Source organism: Strigops habroptila, chromosome 4, assembly GCF_004027225.2.
Source record: "Strigops habroptila isolate Jane chromosome 4, bStrHab1.2.pri, whole genome shotgun sequence".
NCBI lineage: Eukaryota > Metazoa > Chordata > Aves > Psittaciformes > Psittacidae > Strigops > Strigops habroptila.
The window spans coordinates 51,877,884-51,894,201 of NC_046358.1; the positions used below are offsets into that span (position 1 = coordinate 51,877,884).

The window sequence follows — 16,318 nt, forward strand, 5'->3', positions numbered from 1 at the left end:
CATACAAAATGCCAAAAATCCTTTACAGTAAGTCCAGGTTTTTCCAAATAAGTAAAATGTCAAGGTGCTTCTCTCACTTCACAGCAATGAATTATCAGTGGTATGCTTGCAGTGAAGCAGTGCATTTTTTGCTTACTAATTCTATAGGGGGACCCTTTCCTTATTGTTTGCTATAATTCTTCTTGGATATGAAGAATAAAACATATTTATGTTGGCATGTGGGATTCTGGAAAACCTCAGGAAAAAATAGGACTGTGAAGAAAGTTTTTCTGTCCAATGAAGATTTTTGTGATGCTTTTTTTCCATATCGGAATGAAAGCTTGAAATATAGAAACCCTAAAACCCTCTAAGCCAGCTGCAGCTACTTATTTTGATTATTTCACCCCTTCTATTTTGTTAGCAAATTTACTCTATGTTGCAATGCAAAGTAGAAATCCCAGATTTCTTGGATAAAAATTTGGGTCCGCAAAGTTAATTTCAGTAGTTTGGGAACTGCTTGACAGATAATTTTAAATCAGAAAGTGGCAATCTGCTGCACTAAAAATAAAAACTAACGATCCAGTAAATGACTAATTTTGTGGTCCAGGGTAATTAGCAGAGCAGCTTGGCGGATGGAAGGCAGCAGGTCTAAATTACTGCACTAAGTCCATTTGCAGGAAGATATTATCTGGCTTTGTTTTTATTAATAATAATGAGAATTAAAATATTCAGCTGGGATTTTTGCTGTTGCTATTAGTGAGAATAAGTGTGTATATATATTTATTTGCTCTTTGATGCTTTTCTTGGTTGTTTGCATCTCAATCCTTGACTGTCTTGCTCTGGGACTTTAATAATAACTCTATAAATTATTCAGACCATACCTTTGTCTAGCATGGAGGAAACTTGAGGCTTTTACAATTACTGCTGCTGGTTATTCCATGAAAAACATACACAATAGTCTGACAAGGAAAACAGCAGTAAAAGGTCAGGCAGTAAGCTGCTCTTTGTCAGCGGGCTCACAGGGAGCATTGGTTGGCTGCTCACAGCTCTCTTTTGCATCTTGTTTTTACAACACAGGTTGCTGGAGATGCAGGGATGGCGTGGTCACCTCTGAGTCTGCATAGACCCACATGGCTCCAAAGCTTTCCCTGTTGAAACACATGCATTACTTTGCTGAAGTCAGGATGCTTGCATTTTGATGCCCCCAAAACACCATGATGGTCACTTAGTCTTGTGCCCTCTGTGACACCAACCTTTGGTATTTCTGCTGGGCATTCCCATCCCAAACCTGTCCCCTGTAGTAGGTTTTAAGCAAAAAAAGCTACCAAGTTGAAGGGTTAGTTGAAACCCTTCAACTAACAGGGTTCGTTGAAACCCTTCAACTAACAGGGTTCCCATGATGGGAGAGACTTTTAGTTAGCTGGTTTAGTGGATAGTTGCTCTCGCTGTTAAAAACAAAACAAGCTTCTCCCTTTGTTTCCAGCTTGAGTCTCCTGAGTTTCAGCCTTCCAGCCCTGGACTTTGCTCCGCCTGTATTTGACAGAGTTAAAGCCCTTCAGAGTCTGAAATCTTCCCACATGGTCTTAAATACTAGGAGGAGTCATTTCCTAATCTTCTCTTTTAAGAGGACAGTGATAATTGAGGACTCATTATTGACTCTAATGCCTTTTATGTGGTTTGTGTTTGTTTTTTTTAGTTGTGATTGTTCCTTTTTATCATTGTACAACTACTGTTAATAATGGCTGTTCACTGTGTCTACATCTAAGGATGTGGCCCCATTTCTGTTAAAGATCCAACCTCTGAGGCTGTGAAGGACAGTCGAAGCAGGGTTGATTTGATTTTGGGCACCTTTGGAGAAAAGTAGGTGCATCAATCAAAGTGCTGTTTACTCACCTCCTCAGAAGGTGAGTAAACAGCAGAAGGTTTTGTAAATCATGATTGTTATTTTTAGCAGCTCCTTTTCAAGTGGTGTTTTCAGTAGTGGTTGTAGGTTGGGCTGTATTCTACCATCCTTAATCATCTTGAGTACTTTCTTCGCTTTCCTTAATTTCATTGGATTTCAATGAGAAATTTCAAGGAGATGATACTTAGATGAATGAAACTGAGGATTAGATGGGGGATTAGATGGATCCTAACAAGCAGATGCTGTGCTTTCAATGGGAAGATTTGTAAGCTTCGTTGAACCAAGAAAGGCTCTTTTCCCATGACACAAATTTAAAAGCATTGTATTATACCCTATTATTCATACAAACAATAAATAATCTTGATGCCAATAGCCATCTTTGGGTGAAATTTCAAACTGTGGTCATATCCAAAGCCTCCATGACAGAACGTGTGCTTTTTTATAGCCTTATGTACTATGACTTCAAGAGGATTGTTCCTCATCCAAGTGCCCAAGCATTTTCCAGAATGGAGGTTAAAATGTCTTCTTTATATTTATCCACTTACCTCTACTTTTTCTGTTTGCAGCGTTTTTGCTCCCACATATGTCGGGCTGGTGGGAAATCTCATAAATACCATGATAGCAATGTTTTGGATCCCTTCGCAGGTTAAGCCAAAGTCAGACCATCATTTGACGGAGCACAGTAAGTATTTAGTGTTTCTGATAAAGAGCACGTGAATAGGGACAGGGGATTGACATGCTGTAGAGACTGCTAAAGGACTTGAGGGTTGCTTTTAAGGCAAAAAGGTGCCAACCTTGAAATGCTGACACTTTAGTGCTTAAAAGAGTATTATTCTCTACCTGTTAACCACTCTGCCATGCAGATTTGCAGGCTTCCAGCCCAGTGCTTGCTGTACATCTCAGAGAAGGTGAATGTGGACCTCTTGCTGGGGGTTAGTTTGGCCTGGCATAGGAGGCAGTCCCGCTGTCTCACGGCAGTCCTCTGCATGCAGGCCTGGTACCAGCTCCCAGCCTCCTGCCATTGGCGCAAAGCTGCAGAGACGTGCCTTTTCAGAAAGGTGGTAGTGAACCTGAGCAGTCTCAGAGTTTCTTGCTTGCTCCAACCTATATAAATACATTATTAATCAGTATGTCATCTTCTATAGGCACATCACAGTCTGGCAGCGTGTTTAGCATCAGAGAAATCCTACGCCTGATGAAGTTTCCAGGAGTAATGGAAGTTTTCATAGTCAAAGTCTTTGCTGGACTTCCCATAGGTAAATCTTACTCATTACTTGTAATTGCTGATGTATTTAAAATAAGGTGACATACACTGTAGACCAGGCTTGTCTCAAGTTACTGAAAGCACATTGCATTAGATCATGGAGCAGCGAGGATTCAGTTCCTAACTCAATGCTGGACGCTTTCAAATGCTCTGAAGCTACATAGGGTCAAAACCCTAGGACTTAATGTAAAACAGACTACTTGTCATAGGCTGCTTCTGTGACTTTTGGCAAATCACTTAATCTCTCCACTCCATCCCCCTGTAAATGCTTTTTCCTTTTGACTGTTATTTCTGTTTAGGCTGTAACCTCTTCAGAGCAGAAGGAAATCATTTGTCCTCTGCCAGAAGTGCTGAGGTCCTTCCTGATTTACTTGGTGATTTTACGGGGTATGTGTATCCTAACCTTTTTCCCAGCAACTAAAAACTATTGCTGGATGAGAAGCTGTGGCTGTTCTAACTGTTAGCTTCAAGAAGGGGAGCCACAGCGTGTTTCTTCCCTTTCATGTTGATGTTGGCACCTGTTCTTCTCTTCTTTATATATTCCACTTGGGGTTTTGTGTCATGGTGGGAACCCGCTGCTCCTTCAAACCCACCCCAATCCTGCCTGTTTCCCTGCTCCCTTTGAGTCAGTTGCTGTCCTGGCATGGTCCATGTCTCCCAGTTTGCCTGGTTATACATATCCTTGGCCACAATTTAATAATTTTTAATTTTGCCTACCTTTCTCCCTGCTTGTTTAAAGACAAGCCTTGTCAGCCTTGTTAGTGATGCTGTTCTCTGCCCTTCCACACATTTTCATGGCTTTTTTCCCAGTCACACTTAAAAATGCAGTTTATCTGGATTATGGTTTCAAGGATTGAATTTTGTGCATATCAAAACATGTGCACATCATGCATCTTGTCAAACTTCCCTTCCAAGCAGGGATCCCAAGAGAGGATTTAAGACACCTTAGCTTTTATACTTTGCATCTTTTTCCAATTCATCTGCATCTGGAACAGCCCATGAAGTTTAAATAAAGTGAAACATTATTTACAAATTAAATTCTAATTTGTAAACTGGAAATTCAGTTTACAAATGACAGTAGGTTTGGTTGTGGAGAGTGGCTGAATCAGAAGGGGGTAGCATTTCTGTCCTTGGTCAGGTTCTTCTGTTATTCCTTGCTAAAGTTCTGGGGGAACAAGTCTGACTGGAGCTGTAGAATAACATTCCGCAAAGTAAAGGATTTCTGGTTTTGGTTTTTGGGTTTGTTGTTGGGTTTTGTTTGGGGTTTTTTTTCTCTTTCTTTTTGTGCATGTAGTTGGCACTGGTTGAGATCAGCAATACCAGTTGGTCCTCCCCACCAGTGGAGGCAGGATCCAATCTGAATGGACTGCTTGGCTTGCCCTCACAGTGCACTTTTTTGTTCTTATGAGACTAAACTTTTAAAACTGTATTTAAAAAGTTTTTATAAAATGACAGCATTTCACAGAACGAGACAGTCAAGTGATGTTCTAAGAGGGTTTTCTTTGCTGATTCTGGCTAATTTCTCAGCTTAAAAATGCCTGAGACCACATCCATATGCAGTCTGCACCGTAATTTCCTGTGCAATCTCCTTTTTCCAAAGGCCAGGCAAGATGCACTTTGTTTTAGTCATCCCTGCTGAAATACAAATTCCTCCCTGTTGCAGAAGAGGTTTTTCCTGTGCACAGTGAGAACATGTACCCAACCAAAATAAACATCTCCTGCCCAAAACTGCAATGGAACTTCTAGGCAAAGAGGATGAAGACAGTGAAGCTGAGATTTAAGGCAGGACTTGGGCTAATAGTCTGTCACTGAAATGGCTGGGAGTATATCCATAAGAGTAGGAATGTGTTCAGTTGAGGCACTCCTGCTACAGGTATAGTGCTTACACTACAGTGAGGAGTGATTAAAATTCTAGCGACTTCTCTTTGAAGGTCTCTTGTTAGGTGACTGACCATACATGATGGCAGCTGAAAGGGGATTAGGCCATCACCTACTTCTCTGCACCTCACAACTGGAGGCTGAGCTCCTCATGAGCACATTTACCTTTCATCTCCAGGCTGCAACTGTATAATTAATTAGATTACCCAAATTACAGACTGTTCTCTGTTTACTTTGTAAACAAGTTTGTGATATACACAGAAGAAAACCTTCTGTTCCTTACGGATCTCATTGTTGTCTAAAATTAGCTTGTTTGAGACCGAAAGAGCCTCCCCGGGAGGGCTGCAGTGCTGGGAACCTCCTCCTTGTGCTGCATAAAAGCAGAGACACGGGCTCTGTGCCTCTTGCAGGAGGGTAGCTGCCAGGCAATGGGCACTACAGCATGGCCAAATTACATTCTCAACTGACCTGGGAAAAAAGAACTTCATTGCAATGCAGTAGATAAGAGACAGAAAAGAAAACACAAGGATAAAAACATATCAAGCATACCTCTTGCTGACCAGAAATCACCAGGACCTTGAAAATACTGATAAATAGCTGCTTATATGAATCTTTGACTTCCTAATCCCTTTGGAAAACGTGATTATAACATGATTGCTTTAGCACCTGCATCCCATTTTTAAGAGGACTTTTTTTCGCATGCGGAACCGGATTTTGCAGTGAGCCCCAGGGCTCTGCATCCCATCACATTTGCAGTCCAGTGCAGAAGGGCTGAGACAGGCTCCAAGAGGCCGTGCTTGCCGTCTCACACTGGCTCTCAGTACAGATTGCTAAGCTGGCCCTCCAAAGCCACGGGCTGCTTTTTTGAAGGTAGAGTTTGCACTCCTATGTCTCCTTGGTGCTTTTCCTTGTCTTTATCGTATCTCACAAACCATTTATCTGCCTTCTGCTGCATAACCCTAGTTATTCATCCCACTGGTGCCAAGTTTTCTAAGGAGTTCACCCCTTATTTAGACCCCCTCAAAAAATGGTCAGGTTTCTGAGGATATTTTTTGCTATTTTCTATCTTTTTTCCAGTTGAAAACCTGAGCCTTGCAGCGTGGATTAAGGCTTATCTGGGCAGCTCCTGCATGGGCTTTGGGTGTTCCCAGAAGAGCCTGGGTACACGCTACCCTAGCAAGCCCACCCCAAGATGGGTACATTACTCATGTGGTGCACTCAGCTGACCTGCAGCCTACCCAGATGGGATCTTTGTAAGAAATGCTTGTTCCAATGAGCATGAAATGTTTTGAGTTCAGTCTGGGGCTCACCTTGTGGGTTTCACGAATAAATCTGTTGCTAGTGGGAGAGACACCCTTAGCTGCTGAAAGAAGGGGGACAAGGGAGTTTCCCTTGTCCAGGTAGCTTTAAGTGACCATGTGAGCACAGGGGGTGACACCCACCTAAGGAAGAGACCTTTGCATCTCCAGGAGAGTATTCAATGTGTAACCCTAATTAGAAAGCACAGCCTATCCCCTTGCTCCAAAAGAAATCAGCTCATTTGGAGGAGAAAGATCAAAATCTGCCTTAACTCAATGAGGGACTTCAAACGGCAGAGGAGCTGTGGAAGCTGGCGTGTGGTACCAGGAAGAAGCATCAGGTATGTAGGAAGATTGAGCCTCTCCTAGGTGGTACCTGCAGCAGGGTAGCAGGATGAAGGGTGGGCGCTCGCTTCTATCTAATCTTCCTGCAAGTGAAACGAAGTGTGGTTTTTCTTTCTTCACGTGTGCCTTTTATAAACATGTGCAACCCTGTTGCCTGGTTTGGATGTTGTGAGTAAATACTGTTATTTGCATGTTACTTTAAGCTGGCTTGAGCTAAGAGTGATTTCAAAGTAACTGGATAACGATGGGGTGCTCTCCACAGAGGGGTGTGGTGAAGCCATAAATCTTCATGAACCCCAGCTCCCCAGCACTTTCTTCAAATATCTGGAGAGTGGCAGAACAGGGTGCCCTTCCTACCCCCCATCCCTCTCTCCCAGTGCCATGGAGCCAGCTGCGGTGCAGCTATCCCCTTGATGGGGGGAAAAGGTGTCTCCAGTGGGGTTCAGGCAGGCTTTGCGGGAGCGTGGTAGCCCCTCCAGGCAAAAGCTTGGGATGCTCGGAGGGAGGTCCTCATTGCTGCAGGTGCTCCACTGGTAGCAGCGCCTTTGGGGTGCTGGATGCAGTGGAGTTGTGCTGGTTTGTTAGGGTGCAACTCTTCCACAGCATTTTAGTCAGCAATTTGGAATTGTTCTCCAAATGCTTCTAGGAAATGCCAGCAAATCCTTCCTGTGCCACAGGGCTAGTGACTCATTTTTCCAGGCCACAAACTGTCTTCTCAGTCCTCCTGGGGTCTGTTTTCTTCAGGAAGGATAGGACCACAGCTCCCAGTCATTGTACCTCAGAGGATCCTACAAGGAAGTACAGGACCCCTAAAGGTCATCTACTCTCTTCTCCTCTCCCCAGCAGAATCAGTGCTCTCCAATGGGCACATTGTGTGGTTGTTCACATGCAGAGAGCCCCAGTATCCTACTGTCTTGGTCCATCTGATGTGCACAAGACACTAGGGGAGGCAGCAGCCTCCTATCCTGTACCAATCTTTCAGAGCAATATTTTGTCATAATATTTGTAACTTGATGGCTCTTTGTATATGATGGGAGCGTGTGTATCCACGTCTATATTTGTGTATGTTTGGTGGTGGTGGAAATGCACACTATTGTATTTTCATGTGAGATTAAGCAAGTGGGCATTTTCTGTTACGCTTTCCAGAAATTGCCTTAATTAAAAAGCAGACCCAACCTGTGCTGTTTCTGTGAGTACTTTCCTGAATGCTTGTGCCGACACTGCTGTTGGTCCAAGCGAGAGGTATTTCACCAACATGATTGCCGAGGTGTGCAGTGAAATCTCTGTATTTAGGCTGATGTCACTGGGTTGTTACCCATGGTGAAAATCTAAAGCCAGGCAAAAGAGGTGAGACATCCAATCAGATTATTTTTATGGTTACAGTCTTGTCTGAACAAATGTTTTCTTGCTGTCTTAATGGTTAGCCTGGCTTCGATGATACAAATATTTACCAGTTTATAATAAACAGCTGAATCTACAGCCTACATAGTCACATTATTTAAAGATGAAAGTAAGGGGGATAAGAAAGTTAACATTTAAAGATTAAATTACTACAATGACTTTGAATAGGATTCTGCTTTTGTTTATATCCAGTCCCAGCAATCCCATGGAGAGCTACTGACTCATGCTGGAGGTGACTGGGGTAGGATCTGGGCCACTGTATGCAGTGCAAGTATATTGATGTATGCTTTTCATTAACCCCCCCTCTAGGTTTGTTCCTGATTATGTTTTCAATCATCTCTATGGATTTCTTTGGCTTGGAAGCAGTGGAGTCTGGATACCTGATGTCATATTTCGGTGTCCTTCAAATGGTAAGTGAAGTGGAAGTACGCCTCTTGCCACACCAGTATCTAAATTACTACCTTTTTGACACATGTTCTTCTAAATCCAGGTGTAATATTGACAGTCAAATCCTGCATGCTGTGCTTGGCTGCAAAAAATAGAAGTGACTCCAGATTAATTCTGTTCCTTGTAATGGGAAGAAATCGGAGCAAGGAGTGTCCTGAAAGCTTTCTTGCCCTTGTCTCTCTTTGCAGATCTTTAAGCTGTGGAGCTAAAATCTCACTGGGCTGACATGTTGTCCTGATTTTTGTAACAAAACTTACATTGAAGCTGAAGTGCCTTGACTAAGGTTTTCCCTGCGGGAGGTTAGCTTATTTACATTTACCTAGTAACATTCTGTAAATTTATGTAAGTAGGTGATTTTATTGGCATTTTCACAGATCCCTTGAGTGTAGAGGAAGGACTTGTTTTTGCTGCATGGAAACAAGCACAGCAAGCTTGTACTTTACCAAAAGAAAGGAAAGAAAAAGAAAAGAAAAACATGGGCAACAGAACATGGAGACTACCGAAATGGTAAAAGGGAAGTCAGCTGAATTAGGCAGTAGCAGGGCCAAAACCAGAAGATATTGTGTTATAGCAGAATGTTCCTTTTGGAGGCTAATAATTTTACAGAAAAAGCAACAGATGGTTATAAGCAGACCTCGAGGTAGGAATGCAAGTTAAGCAATATCCTGAAGGAGGGTGGTCTTGTTATTAAATCCGCCTTAATATCCTAGGCATTGCCGCAGAGTTCCTGTGTGATCTGGAGGAGCTTCTCATCTGGGAAATGGCAGCTTTATTTCCTTGTGATTTGGATTTGGCATGGTGTTGCCTTGGTCTCACCAAATCTGGGTACTTGATGAATATGGCTGTACATCAGCAAGTGTAGTCTGCAGAGTAAACTGGCTGGAGCTGAGGAGCTAGTGCCTTTGCCATATCTGTTCTGGGAGGGTGGCTTTGGACTAGCTGTCTCTCGGTCCTGTGAGTTCAACACCTGCTACCAGCTGGATACACCCTCTCATCCAGTCTCATTGGAAAAAAACCCAGTTTGCTGCTCCACAGCATGGAACACAGCGTGACAACTGGGGTGATCAGCCGCTGCTTTCCAAAGTATGCTTCTAACCCAAACTCCACTGCTAACAGAGGCTTTCCCTAGGTTAGTCTTTGCCTGCTGCCTCCTAGACCAGGATCTACAGGAATCACACAGGTTTTAGAGGGGCCAAATCACCTTCTGTTATCTTCTTCCCCCTTTGAATGTAAAGGAGCTCCTCAACAACTATTCTCTTAAATCAGACATATCAGTTAAATCCCTGTTATATATGTCTGCAGTCCAATCAGATTTGCAGCATGGCTATTGTGTGCTTGTTTCAAGCCAGATAACATGGGCAGCAATAGCCCTTGCACAGCTGGGGCAGGAGTGGCTTTGCATAATAGAAGGAGTAGTAGTAGATGGAGCTTGGGCACTGCTGCTGGGTCCAGGATATCTGTCTTTAGGACACTGCTGTTATGTCTGGGATATCTGTCTGTCTTCACTGCTTTTGTTTGCCAGGTTAGTTTGGTTGAAACTACTGTAGATAAGGTTACCTGCACTGCCATGCCAGTGCACCCGACATACAGATACAGCCCTGAAGATACAGGAATTAGAACATTCACTCTGCTTCCTAACAAATAATGAGATGTTAGTGCTAATCAGGGACCTGACCCTTCCCATAGTCAGAAGTTTTCATCCCACAAAGGCCCATCATGCCTATTACCATGATCTAACCCAGCAGCAGCCTACAGGCTCAGATGCAGCATCTGCTTTGCCAGCGAGTCTTTGCCTCAGGACATTTAACACAGAAACTAGCTTTTGTCAGCCAGGCAGTTTTCTTTCATCTATCTGTGCAGTTTCTGTCCATGTCGCTACGCATATTCTACACTGCAAAACTTTGGACATCAGAAATATAGGAGTAAAGTGGTCATAGGATGCAAACCTCTCTTCTTCATGATGGTGCATTGGGGTTTGCTGTCAGAACACCAAAAAGGAAAGGGGAAAAAAATGCTAATTCCTGGTGGCAGTAAAGCCATCTCACCCAAGAGCTTCTAAAGCACTGCTTTCTGCTTTGTCACTTGTTCTTTCCACTTTATCACTGGCTGTTCCAAGCTCTGCTCTGGTTTATGCAGGACCAGATCCTCAACTGGTCCAAACAATGTTCTCACCATCTGGCTTTTAAATTATTGTAAAACATTAGAATTTATGTCTTTACTTTCAGATCAGGTCTCTGGCTAGAACCACGCAAAAATATCTCTTGCAGATAGTGACTAGGCTAATGTTTTACGGCTGCTTTCTGTTGGGGTTCCTCCAGTGGAAGATGTATGCAGGGAATGCAGTGTGTGCTGGCTCTGTCCTGCCAAGCCACAGACCTGCTTGTGTGCCTTCATGCCTAAGCTGGCATTTCAGATGCATTTGTTTCTGCTGTATAGTGAATTGATACTACTGGAGATATAAATGCAGATAAAGATGCAAGCAAATTCCATCAGTCTGGATGGGTGAAAGTTGATTAATATCTGCTGACTGGTTTCCCCACTTCACCAAGTAAATTTGAGCTTTATTCATAAGGAATATAATGTCCTTTTCAATGAATTTCATCAACCAGATCCTCAGCTTTGATTTCTCATTCCTTAGTTTGCCTTTCAATAAAACATTTTGAGTGTTTTCTCATTCTCCTGGACTTGCACTGAGCGCTCCTGTTAGAGGAAAACTCTCTCCCCTATTTGCATCTCTCCCTGCACCTGAAAATGGGTCATGTTTAAGGACTTTCATAGATGGGAGCTGACGTCACAGAAATGAAGGGCAAAATAAGAATTGAACCCTGTCTTGTTTACTTTAAAACTCCCTGTATACATCAAACACAGTGCCTGGGCTGTTGCACAGCACAACCGGTACCGTATCCCAGGGTTTCATTCACTCCCAGCACACGTAGCATGCACTAAGCAGCTTCAGAGATACACGGGAAACAGCACAGCGAGCAAGGCTTAGCTGAGCCCATTACTGAGCTTTTCCCCAGAAGTCATATGCTGACAAAAGCATTGCCTGCTCTGCTAATTCCTGGTAAATTTTAGTAATATTATTTCTTTGTGTTACTGTGGTTTCTATTTTTTAATGAAATCTCAAAACTAACATCTTCCACTTGCACAAGAGGTGATGTTGCAGCCCCCTTTCCCAGCCTGATCAGCAATCCCAGGATGACTCAAATAGCAATGGTCTCTTCCCACTTTCCTCTCCTACCCTGAGGATAGTATGCTCCAATTGCTTAGCCTAATTTTTCAGCTTCTCAGCCTCATTTAACCTGCTGTTGTGAGAAATGGCCAATGCACTGTAAACATCTCTGTTTCTCATCACTCCTCCCATTCAAGCCAGCTGCAAAGCACCTAGAGAAGAGATTTTGAATGGCTTTGAGTCAGTCTACCTAATTTTAACAGGCAACTTAAGCACTTTGTCGTCAAAACAAACTCAAACAGCTCTTTGCATGGGGAGATCAGCACAGAAACACCAGCCCCGCAGGGAACGAGGCATTTGACACGTTTGCAGATGGAGGATGTTAGCTGCCCTGCTAATTCAGGCAGCCTTCCTGAGGGATCCCATCCAGAGCTCCTCAGCCTCACTTCATCATGCTTAGTCCTGTCTTGTCACTTTATGACCCACAGGACTCCAACGTTTGTGGGATGTCCCATGTCCAGCCTGAGAAGATCCTTTCAGTTTTGGAAGGCGAATTCAGGGCTGGTTTTTGGAGCCTGGCAACCTCATGGATTTTGGCTGGTTACCCCCTAGAGCACCTCTCTTAGTTCCCCCCTTGCTGAGCATCAGCTGTGCCCATATGGGAATGGTTCATGGCACTTGCTAGCAGTGAAGTGGCTCAGCTGGTTCTAGTGGTGGCTCGCAATGCTGTGCACGTAGCATCAATAACCACCACTCATGGCACGGGGCATCCTTGATACCCTCTTCCCTTTGCCAAGATGGCTTTCCACAGCATGGTCTCCTTCACCCTGCTGGTACGTCTTCTGGCTGCCACTTGTTTGGCATGGAGGGGCATAGGTTGCCTTGCTGCTGCTCCCAGTCTGTCTGAAGGAGACCTGAGTGGCCCAAAGTAATACCTGGTGATGCATTGTTGTAAAAGCTCCTGTGGTAGTACCATGGGCAACAAGGGCTTCATGGCTCTCTGGATGAAGCACTGGCCCAGGAGCTGGCACCAATTTACTGTTTGTGGTTAGGCAAAAAGGATCATCTAATAGCAGAGGACATTGAAAAGTGTGGGGCAGACTTAAATGAAGGTGGGAAAGGCTCAGTTTTGAGTCTGGACAGAGTCAAGTGAGGTCAGAAAGGGTGTGCAGGAAGGCAGTGTCATAGCACTGTGACAAAGAGCTGTTTGATGAAGAAACAAAGTTGTTGCTTAGAAAGATGAATATTTCTAAGACTAGAATGGGCTGATGGGGAAGTGAAAATAGCAAGTGGGGGGTAATTCAAACAATCTGGGGCTCTGCAGTGATACTTGAAGCACCCTGGTTAGCATGGGGCTGTCTGATGAGCTGGGACTGTGCCAGCATAAGTCAAGGAGGAGGAGTTGGTGGGAGATAACAAAACGAGGCGGGGAAGGCAGACAGTGAGAGGGGTAGGTCTGCGCTGGGCATCTTGCGCTGCAGAGATTCCCTTGCTCATTACATGTTTGAAGCATCTTTACCTGATTGCTGGTGGGTCTCCAGGCAAGAAGTGTGAGAGCCCGTCAGGGATGCAATCCCTCTGTCCTCCGGGGCTGGGCTTCCAGAGTCCTCTCATCTCAGAAGCCATGTGAACGAAATTGCCCTCATAGTGAATGCCTGGGAGTGTGAGATGCCATTCAATCTCCCCCCAGAGAATAATTAATTTCATAATAATTTAGAATAATTCAACTTTGCATAATGGGCAGAAGCGGGCCTAGGCTCTGGCTTTTGTTTTTTGGAGTTGCAAGTGCAATAGCATGGAGAACTTCCAGGTGTAGTATCTGGCTTGGAAAATGCCGCCGGAGGATTAGGCAAGTGAAATACCTGGAGTCCCTGTTGGTATCTAAAGTCACATCTGATGCTTAGATTTCAAACTGCAGGGGGTGGGGAAAGCTTTCCTTCAAGAACTTTTTCTTCCAAAAAACCAAAGCAAAACGCACAAAACAAAAACTCTGGGTGGGACAAAGAAGTAGATATTTATAACCCTGAGGATCAAGAAATCATAAGACATCTGTTCTATTTACTGCATTTAAATTTGTATTGTTATACAAACTCCACCTCTAGCTGTGCAGCTTCTGGAGGGACAAGTTGGTACAGAGTGATCCTGAAAAGATGAGAGGGATTCCTGGAGGAGAGATTTACATTGCGTATCATCTTATCACCAGTCTGTCCCTCTTGCTTTTTTTTTTTTTATCCCTGCATAGCAAAAGAGATGATTAAAGAGCAGGGGATTTAATTACAGCCAGGTATGCCTAGGGGGAAAACCCACTCGGCGAAAGGACCTTGCAACAACAAACAGAAAGTTCTCCAGTTTCCTTGCTTTGAAGGATTTAAATCTGTGGAAGGGGGCGGATTGGAGGGGGAAAGAAAGTGATTAGGCTGGAGTTTGCAAAACATTCGGTCCTCTTCCCCCCTGCTCAGCAAAGTGCTGCCTTCAGCAGTTTGGTCCTCACCGTCAGCTCTCCTTCCAGTCCCACCGCCCTTCTGCTCCTCTGCAAGAACTGAACTACTTCTCAAGCACTTTCTGGCATCATCGTGTCAGTAAATCAACTCCCTTTCCCCTCCCAAGGTTTTGCACCACCTTCAACCTGTGCGGAAAAGCCTCGTGATTTCTGTTGTCACTGTGGTCTGCCCCACTGGTGCCCACCTGCGCGTCCCAGGCCAGCCAGCACTGCGCTCGCCCTGGGAACTGCCAGACGGGCACAATTTCAAAGGCGAGAGATATGGGTCCGCTGTGTGGGAGGCTGCCTCTGATGTGAATCATGCTATCTGCACTAGGGATGGGGCCCTGCTTCTTCTCTGCTAGGCTGTACCAGCTTATCTGTGCCTGCCTCTCCAACCTTCTCATGTCTTTTCATTTCCAGACTGTTGGGTGAAAGGGAATTTATTTTGTTGCTGGGTTCTGTCAAGCTTTTGATCAGTGCTGATGGAAGAATCTCTAGAAACAGTCCTGTGTCTGCTGAGCACGGAGGACCATCCAAGCACCTGCCAAACTCCTCTAAGCTCTACTGATGAGATTAGCTACATGTGGGTGCCAGTCCTGCTCAGCAGCAGCTCCATGCAGCAAGATAATACTTCACTGTTCAAAAGTCTTCCAAAAACTAGCACCTTAAACCTTCAAACAACAGCAGTCTTTTCCATCCTGCAAGGGATTCCTGAAATTTGTTAATGAGGTTAACAATAAAATGGGTAATTGGCTCTTCTGAGCAAATGGGAGCTGCTGTCTGCACAGAAATCAAATGTAGTGATAGAGGTGGAGAGTATTTTTATATATGATCAGCTGAACTAGTGTAATGAACCCCCAGGTTGGTGAATCCAGCATAACGACAAGGAGATTTGGCTGTTCCTGTGCTTTTACTGGGAGACTTATTTGCCTTCAAAGAAGGAGGGGGGAAAGAAAAAAAAGATGAGTTGGTTTTTCCTGTGACATGTGTACACAGCCACGGGCAGTGCCTGTTATTTCACTTGCAAACAATTTCCTCTCTCTTTTGTTTATTGATGACAGAAGGCATTCCAGCCAGGTACGTTGTACCCCGACTTCAAAGGAGCTCAGGTTACAAAGGCAAGCACTATCCAGGCAAAGCAAAATGCAGGAGGGGAAGGACCATCACAGTCAATCTCAAGGGAAGCTTAAGTGCAAGGGAAAAGCCTACAATGCACTAGCAGTAATTAAAAAAAGGATGAATCCCATTACTGCATCATCAGTGCAACCAGGGCTTGTCCATGGGAGTGATGGCCAAGCCATCTGGGGTGACCCCACTACTCCCTGGCAAAATCCCTGGCACATCCAAAACCTTACATGGGAGAACGCACATGAACCACCTTTTGCTTCCTCCTTCCCAAATGTGCCTGTGCAGGTGGCTGCTGCTCATGCAAACTCAGGGACTGTGCACTCAGGGAAAATTGCAGGCTGGAAATAGTGGATTTTCAGGTCTAAATTCAGGCTGGAAGTGAGGTCGGACATCCTGGTGGCTGGAAACATTATCCAGTGCCTAAATCAAGAAGCAGTGTCCAAACTCAAGCTCATGGCTGGACTGGTGGTGGCCATGCTGGGGGAGGGAGTCAGGCAGCCCAGATAACCAGTGGGGAGTCTGCAGTCTTTATAACCCAAGGATGGCTGTTCAGCCCCAAAGGGAACGCAGGTGACTTGGGCTGACACTTGCCCTTGGAAAAAGTCCCATCAATGAGTTGGTTGGCTCAGCAGTGATGGGGAAGCCTGTGCTTGAAAGCTAGCCTTGGCACAAGGACTGTTCCTCTGCCGTGCTCACTCTGGGGACAGCCTGGTGGTCTACATGTCTTCAGGTCCTGCCAGCTCAGAGGCCAGCTTTGCTGCAGTGGTGCTTGTTGCCAGGGCTTAGATGCTCACGTGTAGTGATGGAAATGTTTTTGGGTACACCACTCCCATGGCCATCAGACTGGGCTGCTCTGGGACATTGCTGATGATACACCCCAGTGACTCAAGGAAGGGCAGGGACTGGGCTGTGCCTGCACAGTGTATCCCAATTAAATATGCCATTCAAGTCTGGGCAAATTGAGAAATGTTCCGTTTCTCCAGTGGCTCAGCAGTCAAACTGGAGTTCAGGTGATGCCACC

General features: G+C 44.7%; 1 protein-coding gene across 3 annotated transcripts in view; it reads left to right on the forward strand.

Moving 5' to 3' along the window:
* The window catches only part of SLC22A18 (solute carrier family 22 member 18), a 79,994-nt gene that overhangs the window by 52,761 nt on the left and 10,915 nt on the right, over positions 1-16,318 (forward strand). For all 3 annotated transcript variants that reach the window (XM_030483761.1, XM_030483762.1, XM_030483763.1), the window contains 3 exons: positions 2,449-2,564; positions 3,028-3,138; positions 8,378-8,478. In XM_030483761.1, coding sequence (XP_030339621.1) covers positions 2,449-2,564; positions 3,028-3,138; positions 8,378-8,478 — 328 coding nt within the window. The remainder of the gene's footprint in view (positions 1-2,448; positions 2,565-3,027; positions 3,139-8,377; positions 8,479-16,318) is intronic.